Genomic DNA, 19,521 nt, shown 5'->3' with positions numbered 1-19,521 from the left:
ATCTCCAGTCTAGTTCTCAGCCTCCCTATTATTAAAGAAGAAAAGGGGGTAGAGCTACAGTTCTTTTCTAGAAGAGGGCATGAAGCTTTTCATGTGTCTTTTGTACCTGTGCTCTATTGTCACTTATAAGGACGGAATAGAATAAGTGTTAAAGCAAATTCAGTATTTGTTAGTACATGTTACAGAGAGTTGGGTTTTATATCCTAAAATGAAAATGTCATTCTTCATGAATACTTCCTTTAAGATTTTGTTAAAAAAATTCTTCAAACCTACAGAAAAGTTGACAGACTAGTACTGTGAAAATACTTATTATGCCCTTCCTTGTAGATACACTTGCCATTTTGCTACCTTTACTTGCTCCCTTTTTGTTGATTGGTGGCTGATCGATGAGCCATTTAAAAGTAAATTGTAGACGTCATGACACTTCATCCATAAATACTCCTGAGAGTAAGGACTGTCTCATATAATTCTAATACCATTTTCACCTCCAAGAAAATTTATTTCTGTATAATTTCTCTACACTTTTCATAAGAGATCTCTCAAACTATGTACAGATTCAGAATTTTTTTCAGTAGCACATCTAGTTAGTGCATATAGAGTTTTGATTCAGATCTTTAAAGCTGTAATGTTAGCTTTCTTATTAATGTAATACTTTTATGCTTGCTTACAGTTAAAAATGAGTAAAAGTCTTACTAATATCAGTAGGAATTTATTTTAATGTTTGTTTATTTTTGAGAGAGAGCAGAGTGTGAGCAGGGGAGGGGCAGAGAGGGAGGGAGACACAGAATCCAAAGCGGGTTCCAGGCTTCAAGGTCAACACAGAGCCCGATGTGGGGCTTGAACTCCCAAACAGTGAGATCATGCCCTGAGCCAAAGTTGGTTGCTTAATCCACTGAGCTACCCAGGTGCCCCATCAGTAGGAATTTTTATGAGAGATCAAATTTCTTAACCTGTTAATCATTAAGCGCCTGAGTGGCTTAGTCGGTTAAGTGTCCGACTTAGGCTCAGGTCATGATCTCACGGTTTGTGAGTTCAAACCCTGTGTCAGGCTCTCTGCTCTCAGCACAGAGCCTGCTCATTTCCTGTCTCCCTCTCTCTCTGCCCATTCTCCACTTTCTCTCTCTCTCAAAAATAAATATTAAAGAAAATCTGTTAATCATTAAGCACTGCCAGGATGCATGCACTATTGCAGGCACTTGGAATTCACTGCTGGTATTTACTTACTTTACAGTATTCCTATGAAGAACAAAAGAGATGAGTTAAATGGGTGGCAGTATGGTGGTGTTGTGGGGGATGAGATTGGATACAGGTTAAGCCCTGTGCCCTTTTTAAGCTCATTTCTAAAAAAGAAAATTGAAACTTTTTGTATGACTTTAAATGACATTGGCTGTTTTTATAGCTGTGAACCTGCATGACATCTTGCACATCAGACTCCTCGTTGGATCTCAGATTGCAGCAGAGATGCGGGAAGCCATGTATCATCAGTTGGGTCTCACTGGCTGTGCTGGAGTGGCTTCTAATAAATTACTGGCAAAATTAGTTTCTGGTGTTTTTAAACCAAATCAACAAACAGTCCTACTACCCGAAAGCTCTCAAGTTCTCATTCAGAGTTTGAACCATGTAAAGGAGATGCCTGGTAAGATATATATATTTGAAAAGTATACATTAATTTTATTGCATTTCTTTAATTTTAAAAATTATAGATACATATAATTAATTTTTAGAGCCTGTATACTTGGCTCTTGGAGAAAACCCAAAACCCTGATATTCTCTAGAGGGAATATGGATTAGGAAATCTATGAAAGTACTTTTCTAGTTGCATCTACTTTTATTTTAGTGTGGTTTGAATATGATCATGAAAGTTAGAACCTGGACACATGGTCCTTTATTTCCAGTCCTTGCTTCATATTCTTATACTGTACACTGCATCTGGAAAGGGGCATTGATCTTTTACTAACTCTGCTTTGGGATTATATAGAAAATGTTAGGGTACAAGGGACCTTTCAAAGCATTTAGGCCAAGTTCTTATTTTAAAGATGAAGAAACTAATTTTCTTGAGGGGGTTAGTGACCTATTCAGGTCATAGGGCAAATTTCTATCCTGAAGATCAAATATTTATGTTTTTATAGACTCAATAAGGGACATGTTAAACTTCATTTCCATGGCATTACTGGGGGATAAGATGTTATGATAGAATTCTTTGGAAATTTCTAAGAAAATTGAACCTTTAGATGTCACAACTTCATATTTTTAACCCATGTTTGTGTGATTACAAAATGTTTTGTATACTGCCTTGCCTTCATTAATACAGTATAAGTGTAACTTGCACTTTTCTGGATGACTCTGAGTCTGTGGTCTGAAAAACAGTTATTATGTCAGATTGTAATAAATGGAGCACTGTATATTGATGCAGTCATAGATAACATTATTACTTGACTTTTCTTTTTGAGTTCTTGATTTTTTATTTATTTTTACAGGCTTTCTCTTCCTTATTGCCAAATTGCCAGACCTTTTATTTCAGCTGTGAACATATCTGTCACTCCACTTCAGTAATTTCCCCTCCACACTGATTGCCTTTGATTTACTTCCTTTACTGTGCAGGAAAACCAGAATACTGTAGAATTAATTTTTTTTTTAATTGAGAGAGGGGTGTTTGGATAGCTCAGTCGGTTAAGCGTCTGACTCTTGATTTCAGCTCAGGTCATGATGTCATGGTTTGTGGAATAGGTCCTACTTTGGACTTCCAGCTGACAGCTTTCTCTCTCTCCTCTCTCTGCCCCTCCCCCACTTCCATTCTCTGGCATGCTGTCCACGTTCCCCCCCCATAAATAAATAAACAAATATTTACAAAAAGAGAGAAATAAAGGGACACTAAATTACCTGAGCAGAATGTGATAAACTATGACTTGAGTGTTAGTGCAACACCTTTTGCTAGGAGTTTTGCCAGTGAGTAGATTTCTTTATTTGTTTGCTTTCTGGCTCTTGTATTTGGGAAAGTAAATATTGGCAGATACGACTCATGGATAAATGTATGATATTATATTAGGAGTCAGATTACATAGTAAGCACGTGCTAATTAATTTTATTTAGTCTTTAGTCTTTCTTTGCATGAATAATAACCATGACTCTTGAATACTTCCAAAGTGTTATATAGCAGGTGGTAAACACCTCACTTTATCAAGACAGCATTTATTGGTTATCTCCATATTCATTTTGTTGTACTAGGGTTGTTAGGTTTTCGAAATGGTTCATTTAAGAGGCCCTGAACAAAAGAAGGACAGCCTACTTTTCAATAAATTTTAATCCTAGCATGATATTCATTATGGTATTTAAAGATGTGTTTGATGTAGAATACTTGAATTAGCTGTATTTTAAGTGGGAAAGCTACTATAACCCTCTGCCTATTTCCTTTTTGTCTAGGTATTGGCTATAAAACTACCAAACGTCTTGAAGCTCTGGGTATCAGAAGTGTGCGTGATCTCCAAACCTTTTCATCCAAAATATTAGAAAAGGAATTAGGAATTTCAGTGGCTCAGCGTATCCAGAAGCTCAGTTTTGGAGAGGATAACTCTCCTGTGACACCCTCAGGCCCACCTCAGGTATATGATGATGATATTCATTGTAATTGAGTACTAGTTGTCACGTTATTTGAGATAAAGATTTCTGGTTTTAGTACTATGTTCTCACTGTTCCAATTTGCTTACTGGGTTTAGTACATCATCTCTTTCCTATGAGAAGGCTAATTTATTAGATTAGTAAATATTTTTAAATTGAATCTAAGAATTAGTATTTCAGTCTCAAGTTAGCTACCTTGATTAAATACCACTTAATTTTTAACAAATTTTATTGCATACATTAGGTAGAATAGTTCAGTTTTTAAGAAATCTTATTTTCTGAGTAGTCTAATGATTTAGGAAATAGAGACAGATATAATCACCCACTTAACATTGATTGAGTTTTTACCCTATGTGACAGGCACTTCACTAAGTGCTTTACATACCTTAGCCCATTTAATCTTCACAACAAAGCTTGAAGTAGGCTGTACTATTACCTGTTCATACCTGTTTCCCTCTCTCCTGTTCTTTTTTTAAGATGAGGATATTTGGCTCAGTCAGTTAGGCGTTCAGCTTTGGCCCAGGTTATGATCTTGCAGTTAGTGAGTTTAAGCCCTGAGTCAGGCTCTGTCCTGAGAGCTCAGAGCCTGGAGTCTGCTTTGGATTCTGTTTCTGCCTCTCTCTCTGCCCCTCCCCATGCTTGCTCGCTCACTCTTTCTCTCTCTCTCTCAAAAATAAACATTACCAAAAAAAGAAAAATGATGAGGATAATGTACTTCTGAAAGGTTAAATAACATGTCCAAGGTTAAACTCAAATTCAAGTGCTAGGAGATTAAGAGCCTTACTATAATCATAGAAAAAAGGTTGGAGTTGGTACTAGAGCTTTTTGTTGTTGTTATTTATTTATTATGGGTGAGAGAGAGAGAGAGAGCGTGAGCGAGCATGCACACATGAGCAGGGGAGGGAAGAGGGAAGGAGAGAGAGAATCCCAAACGGGCTCTGTGCTGTCAGTGCAGAGCCCGACATGAGGCTCAAACTCATCAACCATGAGATCATGACAGGAGTCAAAATCAAGAATTGGACGTTTAACTAAGTGAGCCACCCAGGTGCCCCAGGTAGTAGAGCTTTATATTTTTCTTGACTTCCAGTGCAGTTTCTAGTGTAATAGAGTAACTTGCAGATCAAAAAAGCTCATACAAAAGTGAACTAAATGGCTCAAACTAAGCACCAGAGGCAAGTTAGTAAAGAATGTACTGAATATTTGACACCCACACTCATAACTGGACATGATTACTTGGGTTTATAATAACCCCTATTTGTGCTTCTTTGGTAGTCCTTTAGTGAAGAGGATTCATTTAAAAAATGTTCATCAGAAGTTGAAGCTAAAAACAAGATTGAAGAACTACTTGCCAGTCTTTTGAACAGGTAATTTTCCATTTTGCCGTATCATCCTGTACATTCTGTGTAAAGTATATGGAAAGTATACTTGGTGTTCTGTCCTAGAATTTATGGAATAACTGGAGACTGAACAGTGTAAAGAGAGATCATTTATCATTGAATTTCTCTACATTATAAACTGTTGCAAATATAGGAACAGATACTTTTAACTAAATTTAATCCTTCTGTTTCCATTAGTTTTAATTTTAGTGACATTGTGGTTATACAGCGGATCTTAAGCTGCTCATAGTGATCTGAGAGGGTTTTATGGATATCTAGAATCTCTACACCTGCAAATTTGTGATGATTGAGAATAGGAAACTATGCAGGGGACAGTGATGGAGAGGGGAGAAGAACCCTTCTATCTCCTTTGCCTCAGACTATGTGAAAGAAAATGGAGTCAGACAAAGGAATAGTTAAGTGGGGCTGCGTGTGAGCAGTGAGGGTGTGTGTGGGGCACTGGTCTGGAACGGCATGAAAGTGTCAGCTGGGATTAGGAGTGTAACAAATAGCATAAACAGAACAGGATGGTTAGTTTTCTGATGCTTCTTTACTGTCATATATCTATTTCTCAGTATTCTATACAAGAGTATTACCTTTTTCCTCCCAGTTCTTTGATTTCTCAAAGTAAGGTGTCAGGGGTCTAACACTTTTGGGTAGCTGTGCTTCTGTAATGACTGTAACTATGACTAGAGAGAAAAGTTTTTAGATGACTGTAAATGTCAGTAAACTGATGAGGCAGAGTTTCCTACAGCTTTGCTGTCACCTGCTGTGTGGTTCTCATGTCTTGAGCAGAGCCAGGCAGCTCGTGGCTTGCTGCCTGCGTCTGCGGCTGGCGGAACGACCCAGCTCCTGTGATACAACCCAGGCTGGGCCTGTGAGTGTGCTGCTGAAACTGGGTCATCCCCTTGGCTTCAGCAATTGCAAGCCTACTGTGAAATGCCTGGCCATTGGCCAGAGTTCTGCAGGTAGAGAAGCCACACAAATTTTACAGGCTCTTGTATTTGAAGAATCAGCCCAGAAAGGAGACTAGATGCTTTAAACCTGTAAATTACCAACTATGGGTGGCTCAGCCGAGTAAGTGTCTGACTTTTTATTTCAACTCAGGTTATGATCTTACCGTTGTGAGACCGAGCCCTGAGTGGGGCTTGGCGTGGAGCACAGAGCCTGCTTGGGTCTCTCTCTCTCTCTCTCTCTCTCTCTTTCTTTCTTTCTTTCTCTGTCTCTCTGCTCCTCCCCTACTCATGTTTTTCTCTCTCCTTTTCTCTCTTCCAAAATAAAATAAACTTAAGAAATTAATAACTGTGAACCATTTCTCCTTATCTCTGCTTGCCACTGTCTCTATGCCATGGCCCCTTATTTCAGTGACTGATATATATCTATGTGACTGGCCAAAAAAAATTGTGTGAATGTGTTTTCTTTCTAGAGCATATGATGACTAATAGTATAGCTATATAAGAGGTATAAAATCATATAATTTTTTATAACTTTTTTTAATTTTTTTTATTTATTTCTGAGAGAGAGAGACAGCGTGAGCAGGGGAGGGTCACAGAGAGAGAGGGAGATACAGAATCTGAAACATGCTCCAGGCTCTGAGCTGGCTGTCAGCACAGAGCCCGACGCGGGGCTCAAACCATGAGCCGCGAGATCATGACCTGAGCCAAAGTCGGATGATTAACCGACAGAGCCACCCAGGTGCCCCTTTATAACTTTTTTTAATGTTTATTTTTGAGAGAGGGAGCATGCAGACATGCGAGTGGGGGAAGGGCAAAGAGAGAGGGAAATACAGAATCTGAATCAGGCTCGAGGCCCTGAGTGGTCAGCACAGAGCCCAAAGCAGGACTCAAACCCACGAACCGTGAGATCATGACCTGAGCCGAAGTCAGATGCTTGACCAACTGAGCCACCCAGACACCCCTAAAATCATATAATTTTTAACCCATCCTCTGGGCACTAGTTTAAGCTTGCTTAGGATATGACCTTTTCTTAATATGTCTTAATTAGAGGAACCAAGTCAGATTCTTTAAACTTTATAATGACTTAGTAGGAAACATTTAACTGGAAGGTATTTAAACTAGTATCATTTAAGACATCTTATTATTTTAGTAAGGGAACAATCAAGAAGTCTTGTGAAAAAGCAATAAAAGAAAAAAATATTCTTTACAAAAATCCAAAATTTCCAGTTCAGAATTCAATTGAGTGTGTTTAACAGTGTACAATATTTGTATTCTATGTTAGTGATTTTTTAATACATTGCCAAACATATAAAAAGGAAAATATTATTTTTAATGGCATTTATCCTAGTAATTAGATTTTCACTTTTTAAGTGAATTTTGTGTCTCATTAAAACTTTTATTTTCAACAGTAAAACCAAGACCATTTTAATGGAACACTTTTTATGCATGTATGTGTACTTCTTAAGTGTGGTATATAATTGATCTTTCAAGTTATTACTCTAATTTGCCATATAACGGTAGTATTACTGTCTCTGTGCTTTTTGACAAGCACAGGGAGTGCTTTTTGACAAAATTATCTTGGTAAAATTTTTTTCTTTTTGTAATCTTTTTTCCTGTGTAAAAAAGCTGTCATTTTTCATGTATTTGCCTCTGTCAGTGAATGATTCTCTTAGTTTTTTAAATTTTCTGCTGATTTTAATATGTTGCTTTTAGTTATATTTGGATTTGAATGATAAAAATGGCTTGATGCAGCTATATCTTATTTCTGTTCTTTTCTGATTGTACTGATTTCTGAGGGAGGCCTGAGAGCCTTACACTTAAAATTTCAGAGCTTTGGTGCATAGACTTGGTGATTATTCAGGGACTTTTATTGCTTCCTGCCTAGTTATCAACCATATTTATAATTGCTATGGTGATACCCTTAGATTAAAAAGAAAAAAACTTTGAAGTAACACTTTTCTAATTCCTTGTTTCCACTTTCTCTATACTTGCAGAGTGTGCCAAGATGGGAGGAAGCCACATACAGTAAGATTAATAATCCGTCGGTTTTCATCTGAGCATCACTGGAGCCGTGAAAGTCGTCAGTGCCCTATCCCATCGCATGTAATTCAGAAGCTAGGGACAGGTTTGGGCTGATTTTCTAATAATTTAATTGGCAGGTTGAACTCTTTTTTTTTTTTAATTTTTAAAAAATGTTTATTCATATTTGAGAGACAGAGCGCACAAGCTGGGGCTGGGGGCAGAGAGAGAAGGAGACAGAATCCAAAACAGGCTCCAGTCTCTGATCTCAGCACAGAGCCCGACACGGGGCTCAAACTCATGAACCACGAGACCATGACCTGAGCCGAAGTCAGACGTTTAACCAACTGAGCCACCCTGGTGCCCCGGCAGGTTGAACTCTTAAAAAAAAAAAATAACCTTTGAATTAGAAATTCAAATTAGAAATGTGATCCAAAGATGGAGGGTCTTCACAGGGAGTTAGTAAGCTATTCAATACCTTCATTTTCGCAGGGAGGAGTTTTCACGGGAAGACTTGTTTTTTAATAGATAATAAAAATAAAGACGCAGTTAATAGTGTTCCCCAAGTTCAGAGGAAACAAAACTATGATAATGTGTTACGTGATACAAGATAACTTCTTTATGGGCATTTAGATTGTTTCCGTTTTTTGGCTATTATGAAAAATGGTGCTATGAACATTTACATGAAAGTCATTGGGCAGCCCTATGGTTTTATCGTGGGTAATTACAGAGAGTGGAACTGCTGGGTTGTATGGTAAGTTGAATTTTTAAGAAACTGCCAAACTGTTTTCTGAAGTAAGTATAAAAACTTACATTCTTACCAAGAATGCAGGAAGATTCTAGGCTTTCATATTCTTTTCATACTTAGTATTGTCAGTTTCTTTTTTTTTCTCTTTAATTTCTTTAATGTTTCCAATATTAATATTTTTTCCACGAAGTAGAGAAAGCATCTCTGGGTATTTATCTAGAATTTATAATTTTCATACAGCTATAGTATATGGGATGGTGTCATAGTTTTAACATTAAAAAATAATTATTTTAAATTATAGTAAATTATAAGAGTATTCACATGCATAATTGTTATAAGAATTCAGATTTTTATAAACTAAGACAAAAAAGTAATTTTTTCAATTTAAATCAAAAGTCTAATTAAAAAAATGTTTTTAAATGCTTTTTAAATTTATTTCTGAGAGAGAGAGAGGCAGCGTGAACAGGGGAGGGCAGAGAGAGAAGGAGACAGAAAATCCGAGGCAGGCTCCGGGCGCTGAGCTGTCAGCACAGAGCCCCATGTTGGGCTGGAACCCACGAACAGTGAGATCATGACCTGAGCCGAAGTTGGATGCTTAACCAACTGAGCCACCCAGGTGCCCCAAAAAGACTAATTTTTTTAGGTAGCTTACTCCATCACTCATTTATTTACATAACTTTAGGTTGAATAAGATATATCCTCTCTCTGTTATAGGGTATCTGTTCCATTATTTTAGGTACACTTTCTTCAGCACATTGTATGTGTAATGGTTTTTTTTTTTTTTTGAGGTTTTTTTTTCTTTTATGGAAAATGCTTTTGGTGGCCTATCTAAAAATTCTTTGCCTAACCCAAAAGTCACAGATATTTCCTCCTGTGTTTTCTTTTAGAAATTTATAGTTGAGGTGGCTCAGTCCATTAAGCTTCCTATTCTTGATTTCATCTCAGGTCATGAATTCACGGTTTGTGAGACCCAGCCCCATGTTGGACTCTACACTGACAGTGCAGAGCTTACTTGGGATTTTCTCTCTTCCTCTCTCTCTGCCCTTTCCTTCTTGTACATGCTCTCTCTCTCTCAAAATAAGTAAACATATAAAAACGCATTAAAAAAAAGAAATGTATAGTTTTAGGAGTGTCTGGGTGGCTCAGTCAGTTGAGTGTCCAACTCTTGACTTTGGCTCAGGTCATGATCTAATGGTTGTGAGACTGAGCCCTGTGTCGAGCTCAGCATGGAACTGGGAGCCTGCTTGGGATTCTCTCTCACTCTTTCTCTCTCTGCCCCTCCCCTGCTTGTGCTCTCTCTCAAAATAAATAAATAAACTTAAAAAAAATAGGGGCGCCTGGGTGGCTCAGTAGGTTAAGTGTTCAATTCTTGGTTTCAGCTCAGGTCATGATCTCATGGTTCGTGAGTGTGAGCCCCACATCAGGCTCTGCGCTGACAGCTGGGAGCCTGCTTGGCAATCTCTCTGCCCTCCCTCCCTCCCTATCTTTCTCTCTCTCTCTCTCAAAATAAATAAACATATAAAAAATACAAAAAATTATAGTTTTAAGCTTTACATTTAGTTCCACTTTGAGGAAATTTTTATGTATGGTGTCAGAATCTCAGTTCATTCTTTTGTATGTGGATATCCAATTGTTCAAACAGAACTTGTTAAATAGACTACTCTTTCTCTCTTGAATTGTCATGATACCTTTGTCAAAAACTAATTGACTGTAGAAGCATTTATTTCTTAATATGCTTATTCCATTGATTTATATGGTTATCCTTCTACCAGTTCTACCCTAACTGATACTTTGTTGTAAGATTTGAAATTAAGTAGTTTAAGTTCTCCAGCTTTGTTCTATTTTGAAACTCTTTTGGCTAGTCGTGATCCTGAGCTTTTGTTTGTGGGAAGATTTTAAAATAGGAATTTGACTTCTTTATTTGTTGTAAGTTTATTCAGATTTTCTTTTTATTTTGAGTCAGTTTTGTAATTTTTATCTTATAAGAATGTAACCATTTCATCCAAGTTGTTGGCATAAAGTCGTCAGTATTTTCTTATTATCCATCTGATTTTTGTGAGGTCTATAGTGAGGTCTCCTCTTTCATTCCTGATTTTGGTAATTCATGTATTCTCTTTTTTTCTTTATCATTCTAGCAAAGGTTTATGTGATTGAGGCCTCACTCAGGTTTTATTGATTTTCTCTAAGATCCAACTTTTGGTGTCATTGATTTCTATGTTGTTTTTCTACTTTCTATTTTATGTATTTTTGCTCTGTCTTTATTATTGCTTTCCTTTTGCTTGCTTTAAGTTTAATTTGTCTTTTTCCCTCTGGTTACTTAAGATGGAAGTTTACATTATTTCTTTTATACAGCTTTATTTTCTAATAATTCAAGTTTAAAGTTACACATTTCCTTTTAGTAGTGCCTTAGCTTCATTCCATAAGTTTTGTTGTATTTCCTTTTCATTAAGGTCACAATTATTTCTAATAGCCCTTGTGATTTCTTCTTTGACCCCTAAGCTTGTTTAGAAATTTGTTGTTAATTTCCAAATACTTGATGGTTTCCCAAATTTCATTCTGTTGTTGATTTCTACTTTAATTTCATATTGTTCAGAGAGCATATTTTGATTAATTTCAGTCTGTTTAGATTTATTGAGTGTAATTTTATTGCCTCGTGTATGGTCTATCCTGGAAAATGTACCATTTGTGTTTGAAATGAAGAGTTGAGCAACACCATCAAACCATTCTACCTAACTAAAATTTATGGAAAACTCTACCAACATAGCATTTAAAAAATTTTTTTAAATGTTTTTTTTAATTTCTGAGAGAGAAAGAGAGCATGAGCAGGCGAGGGTCAGAGAGAGAGGGAGACACAGAATCTGAAACAGTCTCCAGGCTCTGAGCTAGCTGTCAGCACAGAGCCTGACGGGCTTGAACCCACGAACCATGAGATCATGACCTGAGCCAAAGTCGGATGCTCAACCAACTGAGCCACCCAAGCACCCCCCAACATAGCATTTTTGAATGACAGTTTGTCTGGATACATAATTCTTGACAGTTTTTCCTTCCATTCTCTGAATATACTATTCACCTGTGTTCTAGTTTCCATTATTTATTATGAAAAAGGAGTTAATAGTTTTATCAGTCTCCTTCCAATCAAGAGAGAATAACCACACAAAATTTGAATAGTGAAAGTTACACAGATTTATTAAACTACAATAGGGGAGTGACTCTAAAGGTATAAAAAGGACTCCTATTTTGTTTGTTTTTTAATGTTTGTTTTAGAGAGAGAGAGAGAGAGCGTGTGTGTGTGCGCGCGTGCGCGCACACGCGCCTGCGTGCATAGGGGAGGGGCAGAGAGAGAGAGAGAGAGAGAGAGAATCCAAGCAGGCTCTGCACTGTCCTTTGGGTACCAAGGACTGAGGAGAAGTGCGCAGGGGAAGGACAAACTTGGAAAGAAGAGTCGCCCAACCCCTCAAGGAGAAGGTGTGGTTGCAGAACGTTGGATGGTAGAGAAATCCTTTGAATTACCTGGCCCAGAGCTGGTCCATGGTTACTGGGCAAAGGGAAAACCACCCTTGGATCTATGGATGAGCTGAGGCTGGTTGGTGGGCACACAGAAGGAGCTGGGATGCTGGGAGCTTGCTCACTGGTGAGGCAGTGGATGATTTGGAGTATGCAGTGTTCATGTTGGGAGGGCTTCTGTTAACCTTTTAGGATGCAGGCAAGCTGAGGCTGGTGGCTGCTTGTGCTGAAGAAGTCTATTCTGCTAGTGCAGGTATGGTGCCTGCATAGGAAGAGCTGGGGGAAGCATCCGCCTAAGTCAAGGCAGTTAGGTGTGTGTGCAGAAAGACTTGGGGGCACTTCCTAGTATGTATGGTGTTTGAGTTGGTGGTGCCATGGTACATAGTCACTAAGCTCAGGCTGGGGCTCGAGGTTGCCCCACACACATGTGTGTGGTATGGCAAGCACTATTCGATGTGTCCACACATACTACAGACAAACCACATAATGACTGGAAGCAAGGAAAAGTAAATGCAGTACATCCAGAAAGAGAAGACACCTTTCTCCTTTAGTGGTTTTCCAGTGTTCTCTACTGACAAAACTTAATATCATATTCAGTGTCAAAAAATGTTAGAGTCCAAGCATTATCAAAGCAAGTACTGAAGGCTGAATCTGGAGCTGAGTGGTACTGCACTGTAACAACAGTCCTGTCGTCATTCTACTTTACGTGATGAGTCATTTGTCTCTGTCGTTGTCTTTCAGCAGTTTGACCATGATGTGGCTTAGTGTAGAATCTTTGTGTTTTTCTTAACTTGGGATTTATTGAGCTTCTTGATTCTGTAGATTAATTTTTTAATGAAATTTGGGGAATTTTAGGTTCTTATTTCTTCAAAAACCCTTTCTTGCCCTCTTTTTTCTCTCATCTCCTCTGGAACTCTCATTGCGTGTATGTCGATATGCCTGATAATGTCCTACAGGTATGTGCAGTTCTGTTCATCTTTCTCTTCAGTCTTTTTTCTCTCCTTTTTTGGATTGGATAATATGTTTTAAAGATTTTATTTATTGAAGTGATTTCTATCCCCAACGTGGGGCTCAAACTTAAAACTCTGAAGCCCAGAGTCTCATGCTCTACTGACTAAGGCAGCCAGGCACCCCAAGATTGGATAATTTCTGTTGAGCTGCCTTCAAGTTCTCATGATTCAGCTGTCCTATCAAAACTGCTGTTGCCAATCTATTGATTTTGTTTATTTTGATTACTGTAACTTTGACTCTAGACTTGCTGTTTGTTTTTTTTATTTGTGTGCTTGATTCTGTTTCCTTTCGAGATTCTCCTTTTTTGGTAGTCTTTACCGTATTTTACTTTAATACCTTAAAGTAATTTTCTTTAATTCTTTGAACATGTCTATAGTAACAACGTTGAAGTCTGCTAAATCCAACTCAAAGTCAATTTCTATAGACTCTGTTTTCCCCCTGACTCTATCACCCTCCTGTTTCTTCACGTATTGTAATATTTTGTTGAAAGGTAGACATTTTAGATAATGTCTAAAATGTTTTAGCAAATCTAGATTTGGATTCTTTTTTCCTGTGGGCTTTTTTCCTCCTTTTCCTTTTCTAAGTTGACTGAGCTTACGCTGCAGAACCGACCTCCCCTGTGATTTGTAGCCTCTGATTTCTCCGCTTAGCTTTCTTTTTCTTTTTCAACTTAATTTTTTTTCCCCTTTGGCTTCTTGGCTACCCCTGTGTCTACATAGTTTAGTGGTTAGCGAATGACTGGTCAAAGCTTTTGCCCAAATGCTAGAGCCTGAAAGGCTTCTACTTTTTGTCAGTACATAAGTACATGGACTGGAGAGTGCTTTACAAATATTAGGCCATTTTCAGGGCACTTGGGTGGCTCAGTTGGTTGAATATCCAACTTGATTTCAGCTCAGGTTGTGACCCCAGGGTCATGGGGTGGAGCATGGAACCTGCTTCAGATTCTCTCTCTCCCTCTGCCCCTGCCCCCAGCTTATGCCCTCTCTCCTCTCCCTCTCTCTCTCTCTCTCTCTCTCTCTCAAACAAAATTTAAAAATGAGGCCATTTTCAACTCTGCCTTGTCTTTTATTTTCTGTAGCCCACTTTCATCTTCCATGTATGTTGGTTGCCATTCCAGTCAGTCACGTGTAGAGAGCTTGGGCCCTCTCTGGCTTCCCCTTCATGTGCATGCAGTCTCCCAGTTGGCTGGGGTTGGGAGGGGAGCCTATCCAGTCCCCCTATGGTTCTCTTATTTCCAGATCTCCTGGTGAAATTTATGGCTGCTCCACTGAGTTTTTTTACTCACTCCAGTCACAGCTACAACCTCAAGCTAGAGTGCTATGCTATTTCCCCATTTGTCTGCTACCAGTTTTATTCACTTCACTGGGCTTTTGCCCTCTGCCTCCAATCAAGTCAATCCCTCCTGGCAGCAGAGTTGCTGGCCTTCACAGCCAACCTCAGCTAGCACAACTGCTGCATAAAGATACGAACCCGCCCAGCCAGTAAGGCTGCTGTCTCCTACTTTCTTATCTAAGGTCTCAGTTCATTCGCCTCATTTCCAGATCCTCAAAATGGCTGTTTTGGACAGTTTTGTTCAGTTTTTTTCTTTTTAAGTTTGTTTATGAGGGAGAGAGAAAGAGAGAAAGTGGGGGGGGGAGGGGGAGGGGGAAGGCAGAGAGAGAGAGAGAGAGAGAGAATCCAAAGCAGGCTCTGCATTGTCAACCCAGAGCCCAATGCAGGGCTCAAACTCATGAACCTTGAGATCATGACCAGATCTGAAGTCGGATGCTTAACCAACTGAGCCACCCCGCCACGGAGTTTTGTTCAGTTTTATTACTGTTTTATGGGGAGAAGATATTTGGACCTCAGCATGCTTCCATAACCAGAAGATCTGTTATTTCTTTAAAAAAAATTTTTTTTTAATGTTTTATTGATTTTTGAGAGAGAGAGAGAGACAGAGACAGTGTGAACAAGGGAGGGTCAGAGAGAGAGAAAGACACAGAATCTGAAGACAGGCTCCAAGCTCTGAGCTGTTAGCACAGAGCCTGACGCAGGACTCGAACCTACGAACCATGAGATCATGACCTGAGCCAAAGTCGGACGCTTAACCAACTGAGCCATCCAGGCACCCCAGAAGATCTGTATTTCAAATCTTTTGAAAACTTTAACTCATTTGGCATTTTGTCATCACTGTTGAGATTGGCTCAGTTCAGTATATAATGTCAAGATGTTTCAAGAATATCTAAGATTTTAATTTCTTAATCTAAGTAGTATATATTAGATTAAGCTTTTAATATTGATTATGATACAGTGTGCTTAGATATTGTCTTGTCAAACATTTTATTTAGGAAATCATGATGTGATGACTCCAATGGTTGATATACTTATGAAACTTTTCCGAAATATGGTGAATGTGAAGATGCCCTTTCATCTGACCCTGTTAAGTGTGTGCCTCTGCAACCTGAAAGCACTGAATACTGCTAAGAAAGGGACTATCGATTATTATTTAACATCATCATTATCGACGACTTCACGCTCTGGGAAGCGCAGTTTTGTAAGTACACTGTTTGATTTGTGTGGTTAACTTACAAGTCTAAGTTTGTGTTCCATTGATACAATTTAGAGATTCTTTCAGGTGATCTTGCTCGAATGACTTACTTGTATATTGGACCCATTACATAGCATCGCTGGATAAAAGAGAAAACCACTGTGGAGGTTCCAACTTGTTTTGGAAGTGCTAACTTCTAAAAGTTTGGAGCAGCTTTTCTCCAAACACCACACTACTGATAGCCATAAGGAACTAATAGCAGCAGTCTCTCATCATGAAGGACTTAACAGAAAATAGCAGGATTCTACTGATGAGAAAATTACCTTTTCTTCTGACATTGATCTTGAAATTTTTTATGAACTACCGGAAGAGGTGCAAAAAGAATATGATGATTAGCTAATAAATGTGAAAATATTTCCAGATATTGAAAATAAAAATATTATACATAAGCTACCAGTATCCCTTCATTGTTTTTGTTAAAGTATTTACATTTTCCTAGTTTTAAAATTATATTGAATTTTGATAGCAAGATTGATATGACTACTCATTCTACAGTGGTAGAAATTAAGAGTGTGGCAATAGAGAAGCAGAGGCCTGTCATATTTTCAAGTGACTAAAAACAAAACCCTATATATACGGCCATTTAGCAAACCTCTAGTTACTAAATATGGGATGCTTTAAAAAATAATCATATTTTACTAAGTTGTTCTTGCCTACAGTTAACTGTTAATTTAAAATGTTTTTATTATTTTTTGTTTTAATGTTTAATTAGTATAATTTCAGCAATATTTTTATTTACATTTGAGTTTAAAATGAGAAAAGAATACTGTTACAGAAATAATGAATCAGCACCCTCTTCAAATTCCTTTTTTCCTGTGGCCCTTTTATTCCCTTTATTAACTGAAGTTTAAAAAGGTGTTTGCTTTTTACTTTTTAATCTGTAGAATCAGAATTATAAGACTTTAATTTGTACTGGTATTAGGAGGTAAATATAAGTAGAAGTACCTTGTACATGTCTGGTATACAGTAAATACAGTGTGTCAGATCTCTCTTCCTTTTACTTTTATGAAGTTATTGTTATATTGATGTTTCCTGAATTATATTTGACTGTGAATACATTTTCATGGTGCTCAAAACTAGAGAGAAAATTTAAGTGAAAAATTTTATGCAGAAAATTTCTGCAAATTAGGGGGCAGCCGAGGTGGCTCATTGGTTAAGCATCCGACTTCGGCTCTCAGGTCATGATCTCACAGTTCATGGGTTCAAGCCCCACGTCAGGCTCTGTGCTGACAGCTTAGAGCCTGGAGCCTGCTTTGGATTCTGTATCACCTCCTCTCTGCCCCCTCTCCTGCTTGCACTCTCTCTCTCTCTCAAACATAAATCAACATTAAAAAAAACCCTTAAGGGGTGCCTGGGTGGCTCAGTTGGTTGAGCGTCTGACTTCAGCTCAGGTCATGATCTCACAGTTCATGGGTTCGAACTCCACGTTGGGCTCTGTGCTGACAGCCAGCTCAGAGCCTGGAGCATGCTTCAGATTCTGTGTTTCCCTCTCTCTCTGACCCTCCCCTGCTCACACGGTCTCTCTCTCTCGCAGAAATAAATAAAACGTTAAAATTTTTTTTTAAATAAAAAAATTTAAAAACCCTTAAAAATATAAAGAAAAGTTATGCAAATTAGAGCTGAAGGTGTTTTTAAATTTTTATTTTATGTAAAGGTAAACTGTTATATTTTAGTACTGACAGTGGATTTTTATCATAGAATTTTTTTTTCCTTCTGTTATATGTTACACTTCACAACAGGGATTGTGAGAAAATCAGCCCTTGATGTTCTATGTATATATTTATATATTTTTAGATACCTAAGGGTATCTATGAATCATTTACTTTTCTGGGCCACCATTCCTTTATTCACAGAATTGGAAATTTGAAAACACGATTGTTAAGGTCCTTTCCAAGTTTCCAAATACCTACTTATCTTTTGGCTCAATGCTATGTAGGAAGGAAACCTCTCCCTAGAACAGTGAATAAAGATGCACACAACAATGTGACTAATTGTGGTGGATTTATCATCTCTAGTTATTTGGAACTGGCCAAAAGAATTAAAATTATTGAGTAGGATAGAAACATGTTGGTCAGATAATGGCTATATTCATGCTTCAGCAGTATGAATATTTAAAAGATACCAGATATCTTAAATTACTGTGTTATCCTTGTGTTCTAGAAAATGAAAGACTCTCACATGGAAGATTCTTCCAAAGACAAAGAAACAAATTGGGATTTTTTACCATCTGGAAGAATTGAAAGTACAAGAACTGGGGAAGCTCCAACAGATACTACACATTTTTCTAAAGAAAAAGACACTGATGAATTCCCACTCTGGTCACTTCCTGAAGGCATTGACCAAGAAGTCTTTAAGCAGCTTCCAGTAGATATTCAAGAAGAAATCCTTTCTGGAAAATCTGGAGAAAATGTTCAAGGCAAAGGAAGTTTGAATTGTCCATTACATGCCTCTAGAGGAGTATTATCTTTCTTTTCTACAAAACAAATGAAAGATAGTCCCTTAAATCCTAAAGATCATTTATCCAATAGCAAACAGATATCTTCTTCCTGTGAACCAGGAACATCAGGTTTAAATAGCAGTGGTTCCTCTTCTCCGTCTAGCCAAAAGGATTATTCACATTATTTAGACAGTAGATTAAAAGATGAGCGAATGAGTCAAGGACCTAAAGAATCTCAAGGATTTCACTTTTCAAATACAAACCCTGCTGTCTCTGTTTTCCATTCATTTCCAAATTTGCAGAGTGAGCAACTTTTCTCCACAAACCGCACTGCCGATAGCCATAAGGAGCCAATTGCAACAGTCTCTCATCATGAAGGACTTAAAGAAAATAGAGAGCAAGATTCTACTGATGAGAAAATTACCTTTCCTTCTGACATTGATCCTGAAGTTTTCTATGAACTACCAGAAGAGGTACAAAAAGAGCTGTTGGCACACTGGAAGAGAACAGGATCAGATTTCCACATTGTACATAAATAAGCATCTTCAGAAAAAAAGTCTAGAAAGCAAAGGAAAGGCCATTGTTCTCAGATTTAGCAGTTTATTAAGCTCCTCTAAATCAAACACTAATAGATATTCAATAATGTAGAAAGCTAATATAAAATGTTTCAGATGAAAGCACATGTAGTAATGGGAAGTAAATTCTGGCACAAAACATAAAAAATATTTATAACAAGACATAATGTAAAATTACTTTCTTATTTCTAAAGATATTTTATATTGCTTTTCAATAAAAAGAATATCATGGCTAGTACATTTCCCATAAATTAGGGGGTGGGGGTGGGAGATACATATGCCTATATATAAAAAATAGGGTAGCCAAATCATTGCTATGATGTACCAAAGAACATTTTTTTTTTCTGTGAAATAATGGAATGGCTCAAGAAATTTAATGCATCAGGAAACCTTCCAAATAAGAAATTCTGCTGCCGTCTTTTACAAATACAGTTATCTTTGGCTGATGTACTATGTACTGTTTAATAAGTTGATTTTTTAAAAAAATACCAAAGCAATGTATGTTCAATTAATGTTTCTGAGTATGCTAGAACTTACTACAATGAAGTTGTATAGAAGGCACTCAATAAATGAATGAATGGTATGGCAGGGGCCAGGTGGGAATTTGGGCAGGGGAGTGTACATGTTGCAGAGAACTGGAAGGAGCTCTCCATCCAGGTAAACTAAGGGGAGGATGGACCCCAAAAAGGCAAT

General features: G+C 37.7%; 1 protein-coding gene across 3 annotated transcripts in view; it reads left to right on the top strand.

Annotated features, from left to right (window-relative positions):
- The window catches only part of POLI (DNA polymerase iota), a 30,625-nt gene extending 11,351 nt beyond the window's left edge, over positions 1-19,274 (top strand). For 2 of the 3 annotated variants that reach the window (XM_039255257.1, XM_039255258.1), the window contains exons 5-10: positions 1,400-1,636; positions 3,421-3,599; positions 4,888-4,979; positions 7,942-8,072; positions 15,557-15,762; positions 17,977-19,274. In XM_039255257.1, coding sequence (XP_039111188.1) covers positions 1,400-1,636; positions 3,421-3,599; positions 4,888-4,979; positions 7,942-8,072; positions 15,557-15,762; positions 17,977-18,792 — 1,661 coding nt within the window. In that variant the 3' untranslated portion in view covers positions 18,793-19,274. Of the gene's footprint in view, positions 1-1,399; positions 1,637-3,420; positions 3,600-4,887; positions 4,980-7,941; positions 8,073-15,556; positions 15,763-15,843; positions 16,159-17,976 lie in introns of those variants that run through there. The other variant, XM_039255259.1, reaches the window with a different exon arrangement.
- The last annotated feature ends 247 nt before the right edge of the window (positions 19,275-19,521 follow it).

The sequence above is a fragment of the Hyaena hyaena genome, unplaced genomic scaffold (genome assembly GCF_003009895.1).
Source record: "Hyaena hyaena isolate Hyena2069 unplaced genomic scaffold, ASM300989v1 scaffold_523, whole genome shotgun sequence".
In the NCBI taxonomy this organism is placed as follows: Eukaryota; Metazoa; Chordata; class Mammalia; order Carnivora; family Hyaenidae; genus Hyaena; species Hyaena hyaena.
The sequence above is the reverse complement of the archived record's forward strand: the minus strand, read 5'-3'. Positions and strand labels throughout refer to the sequence as shown.